Source organism: Megalops cyprinoides, chromosome 15 (assembly GCF_013368585.1).
Source record: "Megalops cyprinoides isolate fMegCyp1 chromosome 15, fMegCyp1.pri, whole genome shotgun sequence".
In the NCBI taxonomy this organism is placed as follows: domain Eukaryota; kingdom Metazoa; phylum Chordata; class Actinopteri; order Elopiformes; family Megalopidae; genus Megalops; species Megalops cyprinoides.
In genome coordinates, this window is record NC_050597.1 from 13,645,017 (window position 1) to 13,667,358 (window position 22,342).

Consider the following 22,342-nt stretch of genomic DNA (forward strand, 5'->3'; position numbering starts at 1 on the left):
CATACTGGAGTGCAGCAAGAAGGATTTTCGCAAGTGACTTGAGTGATGAATTCCATTTTATGACAACACTGGCTAAGGTAATTTCCACAGATGCCTTTACTGGAATATGCAGTACATGTAGTCATTCTGGTGGCTGAAAACAAGTCCCTGGATGTCTGTGCTGGAAATGGATGTGAAGGTGCATGCATGCATGCACCCAGACACTGGCCCCAATCTGAAAGGCTGTACTCACTTCATTAGATTTGAAGCTGCGCCCTTGCATGCCATGTTTCCAGAACGCCAAAACACTGTCCTGGAGGCAAACTGAAAGAGGCACACAGGGTTCTCAAGAGCAATGGCTTTCTCAAGGGAAGGGTTAAGTCATTTCATTTGTCACCATTTACAACTATCGACTCCACTTAGAGCCACTGGGGTGGAACAGAAAGGCCGACCAGATTGAATTTACCAAGAGATTGCATTTCCCGCTGCTGCAAAGTGAGGTCACCTATGAAATGATAGTGCTTAATAGATGTAAAGCACCGCATAAAGCAACCAAAATATTAAAAATGATTCAATTATGCATAAAACTGGAAACTGGAATATCTGACACACCACAAAACGTATTACATTTTTTCGCAAGAGGAAACTGTCACAACAAAATCAGGGAAATAACACTAAGCCCTGTCAAGCACACATTAGACATTACATGTTTAAAACTAGTTAAAAATGAATTATGTGTGGTTAAGAATAATACACATGTCCAGTTAATTAAGATAATCCCACTGTTTTCCCTGTCTTGTCAACATTGTTCAAAATGACCTCTGAAGGGTGCAGTGGGAAAAGGCACTTTATCATAGAAAGCAATTTGTCTGACAGACTCACTTAATTCAGGAAACCAAAAAATGTATTTGTAAGGTCTGAAGGCTAAACAATGATTGGACAAAAATTCAGCTGGTTTTGAACATAAGACTAATTTGTATGCAAATTAATATACTGTACATGGCTACTTTCAGAACTCACAACAAAGAACTGCACGGCACGTCCCTTCGAGTGAGAAGGTGGAGGAGGACTCTTACCTATTGACTCAATCTGGAAGTTAAAGGTCAGCTCAGCTGACAGCTTCCTACTAGACTTCAACCTCCCTTGCAAATTCACAATCTTGATGCACCCTGGGAATACAGAAACAGGTAAATTACAGCAGAAAGTTTCATTTTACAAAATAATAAAACACAGCTTATTTTCAATCCACATCCTGTTGCTCACTATTTTCCTCAGTCACAAATTCAATACCAGGGCTAATAAAGAGATGTACTTCTGTACTACAATGCAGACATAGAAGTGGAAGCTGCAAACACAAGAGGATGATGGGACTCACGATCGAGGCAGACTAAAATGGTGTCCCTCTCCAGCTGGGTGATGTGGATCACGCAGGTCTGTGGTGCATCTGAGAGAACAGAAAGAAAGTATTTAAAAGTGTTGCAGAAATGACCTCAAGACACCTTCAGCACAGTCCTCTTGCATTGCTAAGACATGATGCAAACCCTGCTCATACAGTGACAGGCAGCGAGACACTAATCATCTAAAGCAAATGAAATCTTTATGAAATCATATCCATAATTCAGACACATCAAATTATGACGGCGCATACGCTCCCAAAATATTAAGTGCTGATGTGCAGAATCTAAGGTCTCAGAGCTTCAGTATGAGATGATGAGAGTTTTTGCTTAACATCCATGTGGCGACATTCCTCATTGGATACCAGTTCTGTTCATCACTGGATCGTTCAGTCTAGTGTGCTTGACTGGAGATGTAAAATACAGAGGTCTGGCCACATGTCTCCTCCTGTCTCCCTCTCATACATATTTCATAACAGTGTGCATCAGTGTGTGATTTACTGTACCATTCCCCTGAATTAGTTCAGCAACAGAAGACAGTATCAGAGAATTTACTGCTCAGTGGAAATCTCCTTGGTGTAAAATGCAATGGGCCCAATTTCAATGGTGTAAAAAGACAGTGCAGCTGAAAAACCAAGCACAGTTGTGTCTGATGTCTGTGCAGTCAGCAAAAATTCCAAAGTGCCGCTTTTAATCATGCTTGCTTTGTCTAATGTATGAGGGTGACTGTCAAAAAAAATTTAGGGAGCAGTTGAGAATATTTGGGGTGCAGTGGCCTTTTGTCACAGCACAGAAGGCATTTTTACATTCATGTTACCAGAGAGCTGCCAGAAGGCCTGTGGCAATTTTTACCCTAACAAGGGGAATATCACAGAGTAGTTTTTTTCCCACAGCGTGGTCATTATTTCAAATATTCTGTATACATATTATGCCTATCAATATAAATAACACGACAAACTATTTAAACTAACATATGTATGTCTAAATATATTATATATCAATTTGTGGTCACTTCACAACTATAACAAAGTAAATTGATATAACAATTGTTTCATTCCTTTTATTAACACAAGATATTTCATAACTGGCCGATTCCACATCTGATCATACACTGTTCTCTGGCCTACATGCCATGTCTGCTGCCCTCTGTGCCTGGTTGTTTGTGCTGTCAAAATAAAATGATTGCACTGACCCCACCTCTTTGGACTCGAACTTGACCACAGCGGAATTTGTTAGAGACTTTCATTTGCTGCATTAAACTTAGGGCCGTTGTCTTTAAGTAGGCTATTGTCTAAGTCTTTAAGTAGTTGAAGTGATGATTCTTTGCATCTGTGTTGTAGTAACAACACAAACTGCAAGTTCACAGGCTGATGGAAACACAGCAGTTGGGGCAGTAATGCTGAAGCAGTTCTGATTGGTCTGCTATACTCACCTGACTCAGTGAACCAGGAGGAGGTGGAGTTGGGGTTGACCGTCTCGAAGCGCACCACCTGGCTGAGCTCCGTGCCCTTGCTGACCGCCACACAGATCAGGGGGTACTGCTGCTCCGGGACCACCAGCATCTCAAACACCTCCAGTGGGCAGGGCAGGGGGAAGTCAATGTTCTGGAGGAAGAAGGCATACTTTAGAGCACAGCTCACCCACAGACTGCACCCACCACCACCCGACCTATAGCACCTAGTCCTAAGTTCCCAGAACACCCCCATCCATAATTCTGCCTAGAATGTCCTGCCCATATTGCCCCACTTAGAACTCCCAGGCCAGATAGCCTTGCCTGGAATGTGCATCCCAGAATTTCAGGACCTTAGCCCACAGACCCACCTTGATAAGCATGAACTTCTGCATGGGTTCGACCCACTCAAACAGCACAATGCTGGACTGGAAGGCCCCACAGAGGTACTTATGACCTGTGTATGGGTTCCTCACTAAAAAGACATGAGCAAGACAAGCAGTGTCAATGAAAAGAAGCATACTGACAACCTAGTCTGTGACAGATGACTTTGACCTTTATGTGCGTAGAAACATTTATGCATGCAGTCACAAAGCACCGGAAAAACATACATTTCTAGTAAATTACACATTTGTGTTAATCTCAAGAGCAGTGACATTAATCTGGCATTAAAAGGGGAAGAGATGTTCCTACATACTCACCTACACAGCATTTTTGGCACCCTTTTGTGTCTGGAATCTTATTGGATACAGCAAACTTCCTGAAATTACAACATTATAATACACACCATATTATTTCTTTCTATTACACATCCCCTTACAATATCCTGCTTCCCAAAGTTGCATGGCTGTTTCAGACTCACAGCAGTAAAACCACAAATGCCTCTTTACCTGGGAATCATTTTGTCAGGAAGTTTGTGGGTAGGAATGGCCACAGGTAGTTTCTGCATTTGCCGGGCATGCTCGAAAAGGCCTGCCAGGTTGTGAGAGTACAGCTGAGAGGCTTTTCCTGAAAAAGACAAAATGACACAATAGTTCCAAAAGCATGTCCCTTCATAAAAGTTTTTCAATTATAACTGCATTACAGTTCAAATAGCCCCACTTGACAACAAAGAATAAAAATAGTGAGATAGATGATATTGAACATTTGCAACTGAAAAGCTCCCTTGTTATATGATAAATGAGTTTTAATGCTATTCAATGATGGGATACAATGCAATCCATCGTTTAAAAGTGTTGCATAACCAAACATTTCTGAAAAATACTCCTTTTTGGGGCAGAGGCTTTTTCTTAGAGGATGTTTGGCAAAGGAAACAAAACATACTTTGAATGTCTAAGCACAGCAGCTCAAATTACACAAATCAAACCTTACCAGATATGGAGAGCAAACTGTTGTTCATGACATAGAGCCATGTACATCTTCGTGGAAAAATCTGCAAGAGAGACAATTGTTTCTTTGGCTTCTACGTTTATGCAGTGCAGACAAACATGCTGCTGAATGAAGGGTTTTGCAAAGAGGACAAACCTGTTCCATGGACGTCTCGTGCAATTCATTGAGGTTCAGAGTGTAAATACCCTCCTCTGCTCCAAATATCAAATACTGGTCTGAAAACAGTACACCAACAGCATAAAAATCATTACAGGAACAAAAAATAAAACACATTAGAGGCATGAGTCTATTAAGACTTAGAATTCAAGTGAAGTCAGTGGAAATTTTACAAAAATAACGGTATATTAGGCCATCGGACCAGTATCAGAGACAGGGCTATTTTGACAACATCCAACATACCCCCAGACAAATGAAATTAAACTGTAACTACCAGACCTCACTTAATTGTAGCTGATATTACATTCTTCACCCTTATCATGGTTTCTTAAATCCACCCCACAAAAACAGGCCAGGAACTAGAAGGAGAGGAAACGGCTCTAGGGCAAACCACTGATGTCATTTCATGTGGGGATGCAGGACAGAGTGACAGAAATGGGATATGAGTGTGTCGACAGTAAGAGCCAATGCTTGGATTGATCCACATCACGATCGATAGCAGGTTTTGCATTATACCTATAATTAGAATGTCTGTAACATGACCCAAAAGCTAAAACCGGACACCTATTTTCCAACTGTCCATCCACCTTTGAATACGTCACAATCGTGCAAACTAGCCAACGTTACTCTCGGACAGAGAACAACAGAATGGTATCAATGTTGATACTTAGAAGGGGGTTGTGAGATAGGCACACAAGCCAGATACAACAGAATGTAGTCTAATCAGAATGGTATGTATAACTGTTAAGCCAGTAATGGAAAGCAAAATGAAGACAGATGGTTATTACTGCAGCCTGTTTAATGGCTTTGCTTGGTGATTGGATTTATCTTTACATTGGCAGTCAAACCCCTAGCCTGGACACTAGAGCTGACCTTTGCAGCTCTGCATAGAAGAGGGAAGGGGGAGTGTACTGGGGTGTCAGCCTACAGGCCTTTTTTGGCTCGTAAATTCAGTAACTTTGGCTTCTCTCCTTCTTTGTCAGAGATAAATTAAACCTGCCCTTTCTCACACTCAGAGAGGACTTAGCCTCTAGTGGTGTTTACTGTCAAAAGAACAGACCTGTCCATCTCTGCATCCATCAATCCTGTCACTCAAAAATGAAAAGGGGGTAGGTTTACAGCCTACCTCTCGTGTCGGGGTTGATCCAGGACGTGGCACAGTGGATTTTTAACGGGCAGCCGTTGAAGACCTTGGAGAAACAAGCTCCCATCTGTTTGGGAAAAAACAAAGAGGCATTTGCTTGAAACAATCATTCCTTTTAAAGGTCAGCAAACAGAAGTTTAATCCAAAGTGAATTTAACAGGGCAAACATTTGCCTTGCTAATATCAAAAATCTATGTGAGGTTAGATATTTATTTCAATATGTCAAGTGAACTGACTGTTTCTGAAGAAAAAGATTTCAGGCCATCAGCTGAAACTTCTTTTTAAAATTTTATATTGCAGCACTTGAGATAATGGTTTCTGTACACAAGGAGGAGATTGGAAAACCTGACTTTAAATGCATGATATAACAACCTGAATTCACCTCTAAAGGACACTCAACCTGAAGCTATGTTCAGGATCTAAACACTAACACGTTTCTGGGAGAATCAAGCTAATTTAATCACACTTACATGAACCTTTGGAGTGGGTGGTAGACCATTACTTATGGGTCTCTATGAAGGGAAAAAAGCATGGTTATCAACGTGGAAAATCATTTGAATTAAATGTTCAATCCAGCTGAACTCTGTCCAATCATATTTTTTACATGCACAAATCAGCAAATTTGGTGCCAAAACAAGTTATTAAATTTCTTCCATCACATAAAAATGATTACAAAAGTATCTATGGACCAGTTAATGGCGAATGCCTAATTAGTCTAACTCAAAAACTCACTGACTTCAGCAGAACTAAAATCTCAAATTCAAACAGCAGTAAAATAATGGCAATAGGGTAAATTATAAATTAGCTGTGATTGAACAACTCTTGTTAATACAGTGGGCAAAGCAGAGAGGATAACATGGAGCAGTTGAGTCCTGAGAGACAGGACTGTATGACCAAGCATCAGACATCATAAATCATAAACTCAGAGCAGAATGCTAAAGGCAGCTTTCACTGGTTCAGAGCCGTCATCTCCAGCCTGGACAAAGAGGTAAGAACAAAACATGTTTGATCATCCCATCTTTCCTTATGACAGGAATGACACTTTCTGACTAACCAGATGATGACTTCATGCAACTCTTTGCCTGATGTAGTAAGGCAGTTTTTTCACACTGTCACTTCCATGTTTCAGAGTATGCGTTCGAATTCTTACCGGAATGTCCTTCTTGTCTTTCCGTATGGGGACAGTAGGGGGCATTGTGGATTGCCTCTCTCCTGCACTGTTGTCCTTCTCCCCGTTAACCTGAGAGCCATTAACCCCATTGCCTTCAGAGGGAGGGGGGAAGGTCTCCGTCAAGGTATGTCTTTATTCACGCATATCCAATCTACATATAATACTGCCCACGACTGCTTGAACAATACCGGTCTTCTTTAGCCTGGACTCTAGAAAGTGCAGCGTTCTGGCCTTCGGAGCTTTGAGGTCACTTTGCACAAAACTACAACGAGGAAGCTCAGTGACAACCCGCCTTCAAAATCTGTGGCTTTGGCACAGACAACTGACAGTGACTGACACCCACCCCTCCCTAGACACGGTGTAGGGAAGAACTGCCAAAATGTGGCTTTGTGCACCCTCCGCTATCCATCCTAGAGGGGGCTCATAGCTCATTTCCTGCACTATTCATAGTGCTCAGCAGATTGACTGGAAGTAGCTGGGATAAAACACTGTCCTTTATAAGGCACAGTTTGTTAGGTTGATTGCCTTTCCAGTAAAATACAGCATTCCTTTGTGTGAAGCCCTGGCCCAAAGCCTAAATACTATATGGTGTAGGCTACAGTGAGCATTCTGTACTGTAGAGCGATACTCTTCTGTATTGTTTTTTACTCTCTGCGTGTCTACATTTCTATCAAAGGGCACTGGGAAAAACAACTTTTATTCAAATATTTGCATTATGTGATCAAATTTAGAATTACGTAGAAATGTAAAGACATGCTTAGTTGTGAAACACAAATACATTTCCAACTAAAAGCCTCTACATACGCAATTACACAACACAACATCTAAAAGGTTTTCCTCTACAGCTGTAACTACATTAAAAACCAGTCTATATGATGAATAAACACTGAGATTGCTACACTCACAGTAATGCCAATGGATGTCAGATTATACCTACATGAAGCAGGATGACAAGACGCTAACTGGACAAAGAGGGGAGAGGCAGGACTCATGTCTAAATACCAGGACATAACACTACCACACCGCTGACAACTGGGAGGGGTGAGGGATGGAGGCGGAGCAAGCTAGATGAGGGGGCTGACCTAGTGCTCAGGGTGGGAGGGGTGTCTAGTGAGAGGTTGGAGCTAAGAATGCTGCCAGCCTTACTCTGGTCCTCCTCGTCCTCCTCATGCGGTGCATTTATCGACTCCCAGAAATGACTTAAGTTCCCAGCATCCCCCTCTGTGTCCCAGGAGCCCTCACTGTGCGCAGACTCATTACCTAGGCTGCTGCGCTTGTGTGGGGGAAGCCGGGGGGGCGGGGGCCGGGGGGGCACGTTGGAGGCTGGCCTGCCAGGACTCTCTGACGCGGGGCAGCGCTTGATGGTCCCCTGGTTGTTGTCATCTCCACCAGATGTGCTCTCCTGGGGGACGATGATGGATTTTGGCTGAAAAGGGAAAGGAGAGAATATAAGAAAACGGCAAAGTCTGTCAAGCTGTGGGTTTAATGTTAAATTAAATGTTTTATGTTAAATGTTTTGTGAGCAACGCAAATGAATTAAAACATTCTGGAAATGAATCAACTGATGTTATGAGCTTTCCGAAAGGATGAACACCAAAGGGTAGGGATGAAAACTGACCTGTTTCAAGTAGTTGTAAATTCAGCAAGGGACAAAAAGCACTTTGTCATGTCTAGTCTGGACCATCACAATTCACCCTCTGCACAAAAGGAGCACCCTGACTGTGAAGGAGAGGCTTCACCTGCCCCCCACAAAACCTTTTTTGTTTGATAAATTAATTGCATTTAATCGGTAAATGGTTATTTTAATAAGGGATCCTTTGTCTAAATCACCAATTCATTACTACCAAGAACAGATCTATTTCATTTCAAACAGGCTAATTGTTGTAATTGTTTCATTGTAATTGTGTCTGTGACTGGACTAGCCATCTTAACAAGCCTCACCTGCCTCAATTAAGGCTCTTTAAAACTGGCTTTTGCAAGAGAACTCACTTCTGTAGCAGTTCTGTGTGTTTAAGTCTGGTTCCTTTCTCTGTTGTTTTTCATATAATTTTCTTTATATTTTGCTTCCTTCTGTTTGCTTTTGTGAGAAGTGCTGGCCAGCTTCTCCACACTGACATTATAACTAATTCCTTTAGATGCTTCAGGCATTTTATATAGAGGTGGTAGTACAGGCAACAAATCATGTAAAAGTGAAATGGTCAGCAGCAAACATGAATACGAGTTTATAGGTTTCTGCTGTTTCAGCCCAGATAGATAAATGATAATCAAACACAAAAATAGCTAAAATAGAGATGCACAAAAAGATTAATGGCAGTTTTGAAGATGATTTCACTACTGTGTATACAGCATATTCTAACCTGAATAAATTCAGCGCTCACTGCAGGAAGGATCACAGTTTATGACTGGATGTATTACATACTGAATATACATCCCATGAGGTTTCAGACACATGCATGGATATGGAATTGCCAGGTTGGACTGAGCAGTCTAAATGACAAGCACTAAATTATCATATGCACTATGACTTCCTAATCTGATGATTATGTCATCACAGAAACCCATTTACCTTTGAATTTTGACTAAGTTATCCTACTATCCTATCCAAAGTCGCAAGCTCCCAATATGAGCAGAACACCTCTGTTTGTAGCTTTCTCCCTGGGTGTGTCATCAGTCCTACCTTAGGAGGTAGCGGCGGGGGCACTTTGGGTCTCATGGTAGAGCTGGAGGAGCTGTGGAGGAAGGGCAGGAGCTTTGTTAGAGTAGTAATATCACATCCAGGGTCACCGCCAGCCTGCTGGCACACCACAATGACCACCGCACTCTCACACACAGAGTGAGCATACCCCACACCACAGGAGACGAGCCACCTCCCCCATCCAGATTTCCCCTGAGGAACGCAAGCACCCCAGTCCCAATCTGGAGCACTTCACCCCCCTCATCTCATCTCAACAGTGAATGGATGAAACTTGGACTCGAACTGTAGACCCAGCAGTACCAACCACTGGGTTCAATTCAGGATAGGGGCACTCCACCAATAAAGATCGTCGCTCATTTTTGGTACCGCAATATCCATTAACTAAACGCAGGGAATCTTGTTGAAAGCAGCCACATTATGGTTAACAGCTGGAAAAGCGCTGAGGTCGTGACTGTGGATTGCAAGAGGTCTAGCAGCAGGGGAGGTGGACTGAGACCCTCAAACCAGCAAACAACAGAGCCATGCAGAGGGGGTTGGGAGACACAGCCAATAGGGACAAAGCCACAGACCAGTGACACACAGCATGACATCGGCACAGCAAGGGTTAACCGCGGCAACGTGGGACCAAGCAGACCAAGCCGGTGTTAGAATCACGTGAGAGGCATGGCACGGACGGCACAGCATGCGAAATGAAGACGTGAATGAAACTGCAGTCCTCCCACTCCCTGAAACGCTGGAGGTACAGATGGAGAGAGTGGCTAAACTAGAACGTGAAAGGACTTACTGTTGAGTTTCATCATCATCATCACCATCATCATCCTCATCCTCTAAATGTGTCACATGTCCCCTGAGGAGATGAACAAGGTAGCACGGCTCAGTGGGTTTTGGCAGCATGGCAGCTTTGGGTTAGGCTCGTTGTATCCATTAGGTGGAGAGCATGAGGTAAATAAAGGCATGGCTGTCATGCACTGGGGCTGCCTCTGAGGTGGCCTCCTCTAAGAGGCCTGTTTCCACGCGCGGCGCTCCTCCGATGCACAGCAAAAACAGCAGCGACACAAACAGAGATCAACAGCAGTGGCCTGAGCGGATCGGTCCTCCGCCACACCGACCGGACAAGCGGCAGAGGCAGAGGGGCGCTGTTCGGTCACATCGAACACGAAATGAAAAACAAGGCGGCTGGGCGAGGGGGGAAAGGACGGGCGTGGCGGCTCTCACCTCTGCTGCAGCTCCTCTTCCACTGACTTTAGGAGACTCCTGTTGAAAGAAGACGAAAGGCATGAGGCTACCAAATCAGAGCTATAATCCAGAAGAAATACTCCTATTCTCACAGTGAGAGCTTTACTAGCACAGGAAATACAGATGCTTTTTAAGAGCACAGTCAGGGGATCATAACACCAGCATTTGTGGTCTTGAGGTGAAGAAAACAGAACTGGACTGAAAAGCTCAAGGTGTCATGGCCTACTTTCACAACAATGATGTAACATTTTCACAGATGGCGCTTAAGGACAAACAGTGAGCGGTGAGAAGGAGCCTTTTAACAAGCTCAACTCTGCATCTCCCTTGCGGGCTTAAGGCTTCAGCATTACTTCTTGGACACAAATGGACGCCTTTTTGAAAGAGTGCTTATGTGGTCCCACACACTGTACAGTTACTTATACAACGTCACATATAGTATCTTTACATTTTGTTCAGACATACAGTTTGCTGAATTTGTATATCTCAGACCCTCACCAACAAGGCCAACTCGGAAATCTCCTTCCAGCAACTGACAATGGAACCAAATGGACCATAATGACAAGCTTGCTATCTGAATCACAAGTATTGTGTTAACCAACAATGTGTCAATGGCATGGTCAGGAGACCTGCACTCCACGGTGCGGTATGCTGTGCGGCTGTCATTTCTGACTGCCTTGTGTTTAGAGTGTTTCTCTGTGGCTCCCTCAGATAGGGTTCCATGAATAGATAAACAGAGGCTTGAGAAACGCACCGTTCCCCAGTTTCCTGTACCTATCACTGACTGATCCCGTCTGTCGGAATAATACTTTAATGCTGCAGTGAGTGCTTCATAGTAAACCCGGTAACTGCCACAGCGTGCCTGCACCTCTGCCTCTATGCAAAGAGCTCTTCCAAATGCCTCCAGGCCAGAGGAGGCTCATGAGCTTAACATAGCGGAAGCTAAACTGCTAATCGTCCTGAACCTGCTTCTGGCTGCTTTGCATGATTAATAAGAGTACCATTATAGAGCAGGATCACCCTTCTGCAGCTGACTCTCTTTTCAGCTGATTACATAACATGGTGCCATTACTTTTATGTACTTCATATTCAATCATGTTAGTTATAACAGAGAGACTGGGTTACATTACTGTTATAATGGTCCAGTAAATAACAGACTGGAGACTGGCCTTTTACAGGTTAGAAGTGTTATGCCACTTCTCTAGATGCAATTTAATAAAAATGAATTGGTCTTATTTTAACTGGCGTACATTAGTAGTATGAATTGTAGTATGTAGTATGCAGTAGTATGAATTGGCATATTTCATAAATTTTCACATACTTTCTGTTGGTAAGTTAAACAACACTCTGTCAGTTGGAAATAATAGTAAAATAAATAAAGTAAAAAATCCACCTTTAAAAAGAATATGTACAACTGATAACTTTGATTGCAGAAATGAACTTCATAACTGCAATGTTCGTTCATCTGTCAATCATTCCCTTTGAAGTAGTCAAGGTTTTTATTCCGTTCTCAAATATATCTATGCTATGGATAAATGTATTTATATCTACAAGTTACAGCCAGTGACAGCTTTCATAGTCATTTAAGGTATTTCTTCTTAGTTGTCACTGTGCCACGACAAGCCTCATCAATACTGACTTGAGTAACATACACACTATTAGTTGTCATAGCTGTAGTTGTCATCATCATTATTAGCATTACTGGCATTAAAGACAACTTTCAGTTGTTGCCATGGCAGCAGCACTGAAGCCAGTAGAAAGCAGTTGTACTTACTTATTCCCTCCCAATAGGGAACTGCCCTGGGGCTCACCACTGTGCTCCAGCTGGAGATCCTGAGGGGCAAAACACACAGAGCGTTCAGCACAGGGTTTCTTTTCTTCTCAACTTCCATCATCCTGAAAAGACCCTCAAGCATGCTGGGAAAAAATCAATATCACACACAAACAGAAGACAACATATATGTCCTTTCTAATGGAAAGTCTCATTAGAAAGACGACTTCTTCGTAGGTATACAGGACATACAGACAGGTTGTGAGGAACGTGAGGCATCTCACACAGAGGATTGGTGTTGAGTTATCTTAAACATTTCACTTGGTAACTACAACATGAAGTTGAAAATGACAAGAGTAACAGGAAGTGTGTTAGACCCACAATCCCTTGCACCAGAGCCAATTCAAATTGACAACAATTAATTTAGTGATACTGTTTCAAGAGGGTGAGATGGTCTGCCACAATAAAAGGGAAAAGGAGGTGAATATTGCTATTATCATTAGAGGCCATTTATTAGACCATGCAATCCTACTCATGTAATTACTCTGATTATATGCATAATTATACAAATCAAACTTCATCCTGAAAAGCTTAAGTCACAAGGTCTTTTGAAAACCAAGCACCTCCTGCCCAATGTCATGTTCAGTGGCTCTCAACTATCAGAATGATTTAAGTGGAGGACCCCTTGTACTTAATCAGGTCAATTCATCGATGCCTTTCAGAATGGTCAGCTTTGTGTGGTTAATGTGGATGGTATAGTTTCAGGACAAAGAAACACTGTCAGGCATGTTGTAGCCAGTTGTCAAGATTCAGACACTGCATGAATTAGCAACAAATGTTCTGTGTAGCAAAATGACAAACAGCAATCCAAGATGAGCAAAAACCCTAGAATACATTTTATAAGTTATTGTTTTTGCAGCCTGAGCATTTCAATCAATCATTCAATATGCCCATCTAACACCCCACAGATGGCTAATTTACTCTGTATCGTGATGATATGTACAATCTATACTATAAAAATGACCCTTTAAAAATACTTTTAGTATAGCATTAACCAGTCACATTGCTCTTGTAAAATCTGTGTGCAGTATCCGATTTGCAAATTCATGATTTCCTAAGCTGTGCATTATGAAGGGTATTAGGAAGAGAGCTGCGCACTGTTAAATGGTGTAACTGCAGATTGTTTCTAAATAGGACAGCCACTGGCCAAATACCAAAATATGGAAAGCTCAGATCTTGGGTGGGCCACTGCTATTGTGTCCTTAGGCATGGCACTTGACTTCAATTATTTCAGTAAACATGCAGCTATATAAATGGATAGGATGCTAAAAAATGCAAGCTGTTATAATGTGTCCAGGAAAAGAGTGTCTGCTGAGAAAATATTATAATGTAATATTCAAATATTCCTGTGCTGTCACTCATGCACACTTCCTGTTATTACTTCAATTTGTTTTTATAAAATATGCTTTCATCTCAAGATGTACTTGTCTTATCTTTATAATATGATTCCACTCACTATATTACACGAACTGCTCTGTCTGCTGTTCAGATTCAACAAATGAAAAAATAATACACCTTAATAGTCAATAAATTACATCCCTTCAGTAGAAGAGTTAATGTCATCTTTTCTTTGAGTTAAGGATACATTAATATACTATACACACCTACACACATTCATATACACACAGTTTATATAAATGCTAAGCTTAGCCAACAACAGATCAAAGGCACAGAATCCCATGTGGTTAGAAGATGAATGAGTCGGGTAAGCTAACACGTCAAACAAAACATGAAAAGAATGCCAAACAAATCAAGTATTGAATAAATCAAAAGGAGCTGATTTAGTTGCCTGAGAACTAGGGGGAGAGCGGCACACAAACTTTGATGAGCCACATTCAAGACAGAGGATTATAATGGACTGGTGTTCCATCCAGGATTCTGTAAAAGGGGAAAAGGAAGACTGTAAACCACCCTATTCTCCATCCTCACCCAGATCCTTGCCCAGTCCAGTGTTAAGAGAGTGCAGTTCTGCAGCAGTCCTAAGCAGCAAGGACAGTCTGAAGGACAGGTGTGAATTTTAACAGCACACCTGATCAGGAAAGTAGTACCAGTAGGGGGCACTCTTCCTATGGGCCATGTAAATCCAATATCCCAGTGCAGTGACACAGGCACTGTGTTATCGAAGATGACGCCGTTCAGATGACATATTAATCTCAAGTCCTGACTCAATATGATCACTAAAGATCTCCAAAGAGTAGGAGTGTCATGACAACCATAGGGCATGCCCAAACTAGCTCTCTACTGGCCACCTAATCATACTCCCTCTCTTGACTGGCATCTCAATCTCTTGCATTCCCTGACCACCTGGTGTCTGCAGGTCATCACTGCAAAAACAAACTGAGTTTTCAGTTGCAGCTCCTGATTAGATAAAAAAACTACACTATAAGCTGTTGCTGCTGTGGTAAACATTTCACTTCTTAGTGTCTGTGAGTTGAATCCCACTACACACAGGAGCACAGCAGTCAAAACCCATTGCATTTACTCTCCAAACATATTTCTCTTTATGTTCTATTCATTGCTTTGCAGCACTGTGGAGTTGTTTCTGCAAACCCAGCGTCTTTGAGAACAGCGCCAACTGAATTCCACTTTTAATATTAGAAAGCCTGTTCATACAGTCTATGCACTCTTCTTTCTAATCTCGCTGCAACGGAAACTGGTTGATATATTGCCTTTGTTAAATAACTCCGCTGTCCTCCAATGCTTACGCATTGTCGGTCAGTCTGACCGTGAGGGAGTGGCAGGGAGGGGGCGAGTGGGTCTCTGCACGGCATTAACCTTCCGGCACATTCCAGTCCCTCAGTGCCTCCGAGAGCGCCAAATATGCAGCAGTGAGTGACGTGGTTTCCAACACGAGCTGAAGTGCTTTTAAAAAGCCCTGAGCAGAGGTCAAGCAGAGCAGCCTCACAGTTCCTTTTAAAAAAGTGAAGAGTGAGGCAGGATTCAGAAAATGCTTCGAATGCAAATAAAAGGAGCATCGTAATCGTACGTGGTCCCCTGTTACACAACTCCTGAACTCCTGTCACTTTTTTGAGTGGCACTATGAAATACAAACACAGTGAGATTTTTTTCATGGCCTCAGTGGACACGGATCAACAATGTGCCAGTCTTAGGCTGTGGGCACCTACCAGAATCTGTACCATTTATGCATCAATCCCCGACACCTCCACCTGCATCATGTAATTAATATATGATTTACGGCACTTACAGATTGCACTGAAAATAATGGAAGAGGTTTCTTTTTTTCCACTGTGATATCAATCAGAAAACAGACAATAAACCATTTATTAAACATTCAAATCAAAAATCTGCAAAGTGATTTTTTTTGTCCAACACAATAATGTCAGTCATAGTTGATGAGAGCCCTGTTATAAGGGGCTCTCTTTGGCTGGATCTTGTCACAGGCCGTCTTAATTCCAATCTGATTCAGGGCTGAAGAGCTGATGAAGGGAGTGTGAAAGAAAAGCTAGCAAAGCCATGCTGGCAGCCAATGAGGTACCCCCTATTTATGCTTACAGCTCCAGGTGTTCAGACACATAACATAACAGGAACAGTGAGAAACACAGTCTCTTGTGAGACTCGAACTTTCTCTGCCTCCTCAGGCTGGGGGAGGTAACAATGCAGATGGTTAACATCTGTGGCATGATCAGTGAGCAAGGCAACAACACATGCACCCAGTAAATTTAGAACCAGATGAAATATGAAAACGTCATGCAACACTGTCAGAGCAGGTAACCTGAGGAGTCTGTATTACTAAAATTGCATGGGACGCGCAGTTCCTTTTTCTGTCAGCTGGAACACTAAGGCATAAAGTTAAATGAAATACAACCAACCAGGACTCCAAGATTCAGCACCACAAATCAGAGATTTTACTGAGTAGGGGCACCCGCCACCATCTGACTAAACCTTTCAGCCACTCTGGGTGATTGATTTTTCAAGCTCTGCGACAGAAATTTACCTCACGCAGCAAACTGTCATATCATTATTCACAGCATATATTTCTGCTGACGGGCTGGGCCTTAACAGAGCTGACAGACCATGTTCTCTGCCGATTGGCTGAGCTGTGCCATACCGCACGTGTCCTCTGCCCTCCTCCCAACACTGCGCAAGGACATCTCTGACAAAAGTCCCACACTGTCCCAAATTCATGGGCATGTCTCTCCACTAAAGGCCTAGGCATTGTGAGCTTGTATCTGCATTAACAGCGAGGTATAGTGGGCTTGTCTCTTCATTTTTTGTTACAATTCCAACAGATCCCCAAGAGTTAATATGGTTGTTTCTTTACAAAAAGGTCTACGATATCCGGAGACATTCCTTTTTTCCTTTCTGTGACATGAACCATGAACCTTTTTATGAGATTTAGGAAACCTTGCTTTTCCATCACTACCACATCTGAACAAGACGTACAATCTCAGGTGTGTATCGCCTAATGCAAGCCAAAGTCTTTTGTTCCCTCAGTCGGGTTAGTTTCCTCCATCTAAATGAAAACAACTGTAAGGTAGTCCTAGTTAATTTTTCAGCACAAAACAAACTCTGCTCCAGTCCTGTACTTTCAAGTGTGCCATGCGAAGCGATCAGAGGTGCCCCGGGGGCCGCTGGGCTCTGGAAGGGAAAGAGTTGCAGCGCACTCAAGTTTAAATGTCCCTGTGGGTTAGTCAGAGGGACTCCACGCCCCTCTTTGAAGGCGGGCACGTGCCAGATAGATGAGACCTAAAAATAGAGCTCCCCTGTGCTGCCGTAAGAGTGTTGAGCGTGCAGCGTGCAGTGCCAAGGGGACACCTCGCCGGATTGCGGAGTGCGGCAGACCATGATCACCACAATCCACAAACACCAGCCACATAGGCGCAAGGGCGGAATATTCCACAGACACAAGACAACAGACGACATTCCCACATGATCCAGCCAGAAAACAACTTGCCATGACAAAGATCATAAAAAAGAAATGCAAACAAAGGGGTACAACACTAAAAGCGTTAAGAAAAAGACAAAAAAAGAAAAAAGACCAAAGAAACTTGGGGAGGCGGGAATACCAGATTAGATCTTGCAGTGTAGTATATTTCTTCCACACAGTCCAAAAAATCGTCAGTGTCGGGCTGTTTAGCAGACAGACCAAGAAATTTGAGTTAATCACAGTCCAGGCCAGAAGCCGAGAGAAACACACACTGGAGCGGGTGACCTGGGAGCGAGCTTTGTCGACCATGCAACAGGGACTAAAAAGGAACCACCATCAAACAACTCTCCCTTTCACCTGTCAAAGGAACTCTAAGCCACCCTGCCAGACCATGAAGGTTCATGGAGATGCTTGTTTTTGCACTGCGAGTAATATATTGACAAAGATGCCATGAATGAGGCTTTATGAAACAGGGTGATATCATGTGTATCTACTCCTGTATTAAAAGGATAAATGTCTCTTGAGATAAAAAGGAATAGCATAGTTGGTAATCAAGTTGAATGTCAGTCAAGTGCAGCGGCTTGAGCCTTAAACACATTAATGAGAAAACACATCCTAGCTTCTTGCTGTGAGGTCTGTTTAGCGGCTGGGAGGGAGAGCTGCGTACGGGTCTGTCATTCCACACTCACGCAAAAACAGCGTGCAGAGCTGCGCTCACACATTGAGGACCGGAACATCAAGCAGGGCAAGCCACACGAGGCGGATGTGAGAGACAGCCATTGAGGCAAGAGTGGCTGCTCGTTCAGATGGAGGGCTTTGATCTCAGGTTTTAACATCCAGTAGAGAGGAGTTGCGGGTAGACAGTGACAGTCTGCATGCATCACCGAGACAGGTGGCAGCAGTCACTCACCGGCTCATGATGGGGCTCTGTCTCCTTCCTCATTGGAGGGTCAAACTTGACTTGGCCAACTGTGGAGAGAGGACAAGACCAATCATAAGGCAGCTTGTAGAGCTGAGGGTGTGGATATGACAGAGGGTCCATGCATTTCCATGGGAAAGAACAGAAAAGCGAGAGATTATTTTTTTCCACAGATTTCTACCCTTGAATTGACTGGTATACACAGAAATCAGGAAATTACTTCCAGATGGGAGTAAATAGGGGAAAAAGCAGACTATGTAATACTGTTTTCAAAGTTCTGTCCAGTCATGCTAATAAGTTAAAAGGATTTTGGCACTGCAGCTGAGTGACACATAGAAGATGATAAAAAACACTAATACACAGGGCTGGAATTGAAAGTCTTTAATCTCTGAGGATATAAAACAGATTATACCACTGATGCAGCTACGCACACCATAAATGGTCACCAGTTTCCCAGTGAACTTCAAAAGGCAGACTGCCGACAAATTCACACAGACTAATTAATACTGGGCAGCAATGCAGCATAGCACATAAACAGGACTTGTGTGCCTAATGTTGCAGGTTCAGTATGAAACATCAGGTGTTAGTCATCGAGGATAAGAGCCTCTACTAAGATAACAAATTATAACTGTGTTTCATGGTTTTTAATACTATCACCACAGGACATTTGTTGTGATACCTCTTTTTGATCCAATATCAGCTGTTATGAGCTCAACTGTCATGGGCTCTGTGAAGCACCTAGTGACAATTCATTTGTTAAGAGAGCAAAATTCTTGTAATTACATTATTGTGAGCACTACCTGAAGCAGCCCACTGAGCTGCCCACCTGAGATGTCTTTTAATATATAATTAGTTGGATAACAACCAGATATTTCCCTTTCCCTGTTCATACTTCTTCCCCACACAAAATGCAGTCACTCACATAAGCAAAAAGGAATGCATGCATACACATATGCACACATACACGTGTGCACACACACAGTGGAGAAACTCACAGTTGATCTCAGACAGTGTCTTCCCTTCCCGGGCATTCCTGCTGGTGGACGGGATTCGATGGGGCACTGACACAGGGGACTGTAAAAAGGTGACACAAAAAAATTAGATGGTCAAACCCACTTGATGATGTGAAAATATATGGCTTGAAGACGCTTCATTTTACTCATCACGTGCTGTTCTTTAGCATATGTGTGATGAACATCTTTTGATCCTTCAGAACAAGTCACACAGCAGCCATGGCCCCCTCACACCTTAGGCATTGTGGGTAATTGTTTTGCCAGAATACTCCCATTTAAAGTCAGGATTAACTGATGGTGTTAGAGTTGTATGCTAATGCCCTGGGTATCTCAGTCAGTTAAGACACTTTCTCTGAGGGTAGGCTGAGCCCTAAGGCCTGGGTCAGGAGTCCAGAGCAGCAGAACAAACTGGCTTCGCTCCCCCTCTATAAGGGTGTGTATGTCATCTGTCACACACCCTGCAAATTGAAAGGAGCTCTGCTGACATCACAAGATGCCCCGATCCTCAGTTTTGCATCTGCTCTTCTGGTGTACTGTGAAAAACAGCCATTGGCTATTGCATCAAAGGGCTGCTGCGCTGTAGTACTCCTGCGCGAGTGCAGCTGTTGCCATGGCAAAGGCAAGCATAATGTGCACAACTGGCAATTCCCAAGGCTAGGGTGGGGAAAAATGCAGCAATGCAAAAAAGAGAAATAAAAACAAGAACTGTGTATTGCATATTCAGTCCCTGCCTCATGTATTCACAGTGCTACAGACATTTCCAAAATTTTCATCTCAGTATTGCAACATTGTTTCTTTCTGGCTTAATTTTCTCAACTTTTAAAATGGGAAGGAAATGTAGCTCAGTGCAATGACGATGATTCATTTTCCAGAAATAAATATTAATCCATGCTTGAACCAAATCCTTATTTACCATTTTTGCACCCAAAAGCTTTTCTGTAATGTTTAAACCCATATCCGACAGCGAGAAAACTTACAAGATAAGAGGGATTAATGACAGATCTAAATAATAACCCTCATTTCTAAAACCACAGAATATGAACCAAAGATGAATAATATTTTATTTAAAAATGAATAATAGTAATTTTCTGTCTACTCTGCAGCTGGAAGTGGCCCAAGCTTATGGTTTAAGCTTTCAGTGCACACATGCAGTGACTGATAAAAGACACAGCAGCTCCCTGCCTCTGAGTGAACTCTGAGAGCTCCCCGTTTTTATCGTCAGACCAAAGACAGCATGAGTGGGACTTCACATACCATCACTTCAAGTGCTGCTGCGCCTTATCACACCTGCACTGCAACACCCTAAACATGCCAGTCGCCTGGCTGAGACACAACAAAGGCAGCCTGATTTCCTCTCTGCCTGCTCACGTCCTGCAGGGAGCCTCTACCACACGCACAATATGTCACCGAGGGCTGGTTAGGGACCAGAACTTATGGTCTGGGTTTAGATTTAATGGTATATTACTAGCAAAACAGAATTCTGCACCATGCCACGCTCTGTCTGTGTGTTAGAAATTAAGAACATGGTAAACAAAATGTGCAGATTCAAATCTCAGGCAGCAATACTGCTGATGCACAGCTAAGAAAGGTGATCACCTTGCACTGCTTCGCACATGCTTCAGCAAAATACATGGTTAATTTAGCGGCATACCATGTAAGGTATGCACAATGCCCTGGATAAGGGCATCTGCCAAAACTATTACAACTGTGATGCAATAACCATATGAAATCCCTCAGGACATACACCATGAGTCATCTTCCTTCAACACTGTATGCCCGAGGGTTACATCCAACCAGACTGCAACATGCTTTTCAACAGTGCCGTCAGAAATGTAGATGGAAGACACCCGCCAGCACAGAACTGATCCTGGCTCAGTTTGAGCTTTCAACAAAAATAAACTAGGATCAGGTTATCTGATCTTGGATCAGCGCTTGGGCACACAAAATCCCCAGAGACCACTCTAAATCAACAAAATTCCCAACTGATTAAAATTAGATTATTTTCCCACCACCTCACTGCAACTCTGCTGATGAAGACTGCAGTGCCCTCTTATACAAGAAGCACTGCATAATTCACACATGCCATCCCACACCCAGGCTTTTCAGCACATATAAAACAGATCAAGAGACAACTTCTGCTTACTGGTGTTGGGGGAAATCATTCCCAATGAAGATTGTTGCTTTAGGGTCAGTCCTAATTCATAGTCACCCGTACCCAAGTCACTTTAATCAGCCAGGAATACACACTCCAATAAACTCTTGTTATGTTTCACTGAGACTGATTATTTCAGCATCAGAGCCTACAGAGAAGGGGCTCAGATGTACATAGGATTTGATGTATATCATGTACCCAGAAACAAGTTCACACAGCAGAATTTCAGGGATGTTTTGAATTCTAAACACCTTTTCCTTGACTGTTACTGTTAAAGCTCCTGAAAAGCTACTGCTCTTTGGATGCTACCTCACTGCTTTCTGGTACATTGACACAGTTATACAGTGGTACCAGATGCAGTGGAGAATACATTCCTGCTATGCATGCAGATTAGCTGCATCGCTGGCTTTGATGACACAGAATGAGTTAAGCAGATCCCTTCAGGCCCTGAAAACCTGTATGCCACATCCCAAAGGAAATCATCATTTACAGTTTGGCATATTTATATAAAGTGCCCCACAAGAGCTACCAGTTACTCAACACAGTCTACCTTTTCCCAATGCAATGGAGGTATCTGCACATAAGGCAGGGGAAAGAGTTTGGTTGTCATTGGTCAGGAAACACTATCAATTAGGAAGGACTGTTAACTCCACACTGCAGCAAATTCCAAGAGAACATTGAGGGCTACCTGTAGACTGTGTGCTATAGCCTAAGAGGGTCCTAAATGGATTGATTTCTAAGAGCAATTCAGATTTATTTTTGACCTTTTACCTGTTCGAGTGCAATCACTGGCAATCAAATGAAACCTTTTGCAAAACCGTCTTCTTGATTAACTACTCACAAAACAAACCTCTCCCCGCTGCATTCTAAGAACGCACAACAAAATGTTAAGCACAAGCAGATGCAGGCTCAACAAACATAAAAGGTC

The 22,342-nt window shown here is 42.8% G+C and overlaps 1 protein-coding gene across 5 annotated transcripts in view; it reads right to left on the reverse strand.

Annotated features, from left to right (window-relative positions):
• LOC118789657 (mitogen-activated protein kinase kinase kinase kinase 3-like) overlaps positions 1-22,342 on the reverse strand; it is a 66,330-nt gene that overhangs the window by 2,042 nt on the left and 41,946 nt on the right. For 2 of the 5 annotated variants that reach the window (XM_036546156.1, XM_036546155.1), the window contains exons 13-32: positions 19,245-19,323; positions 18,241-18,299; positions 17,470-17,532; positions 12,386-12,444; positions 10,594-10,632; positions 10,163-10,225; positions 9,361-9,412; positions 7,944-8,109; positions 6,663-6,775; positions 5,983-6,024; positions 5,495-5,579; positions 4,348-4,427; positions 4,195-4,255; positions 3,714-3,831; positions 3,525-3,583; positions 3,195-3,298; positions 2,806-2,977; positions 1,355-1,423; positions 1,056-1,148; positions 233-303 (exon numbers count right to left, since the gene is read on the reverse strand). In XM_036546156.1, the coding sequence (XP_036402049.1) occupies positions 233-303; positions 1,056-1,148; positions 1,355-1,423; positions 2,806-2,977; positions 3,195-3,298; positions 3,525-3,583; positions 3,714-3,831; positions 4,195-4,255; positions 4,348-4,427; positions 5,495-5,579; positions 5,983-6,024; positions 6,663-6,775; positions 7,944-8,109; positions 9,361-9,412; positions 10,163-10,225; positions 10,594-10,632; positions 12,386-12,444; positions 17,470-17,532; positions 18,241-18,299; positions 19,245-19,323 (1,647 nt within the window). Of the gene's footprint in view, positions 1-232; positions 304-1,055; positions 1,149-1,354; positions 1,424-2,805; positions 2,978-3,194; positions 3,299-3,524; positions 3,584-3,713; positions 3,832-4,194; positions 4,256-4,347; positions 4,428-5,494; positions 5,580-5,982; positions 6,025-6,662; positions 6,776-7,829; positions 8,110-9,360; positions 9,413-10,162; positions 10,226-10,593; positions 10,633-12,385; positions 12,445-17,469; positions 17,533-18,240; positions 18,300-19,244; positions 19,324-22,342 lie in introns of all 5 variants that reach the window. The other 3 variants (XM_036546154.1, XM_036546153.1, XM_036546157.1) reach the window with 2 other exon arrangements.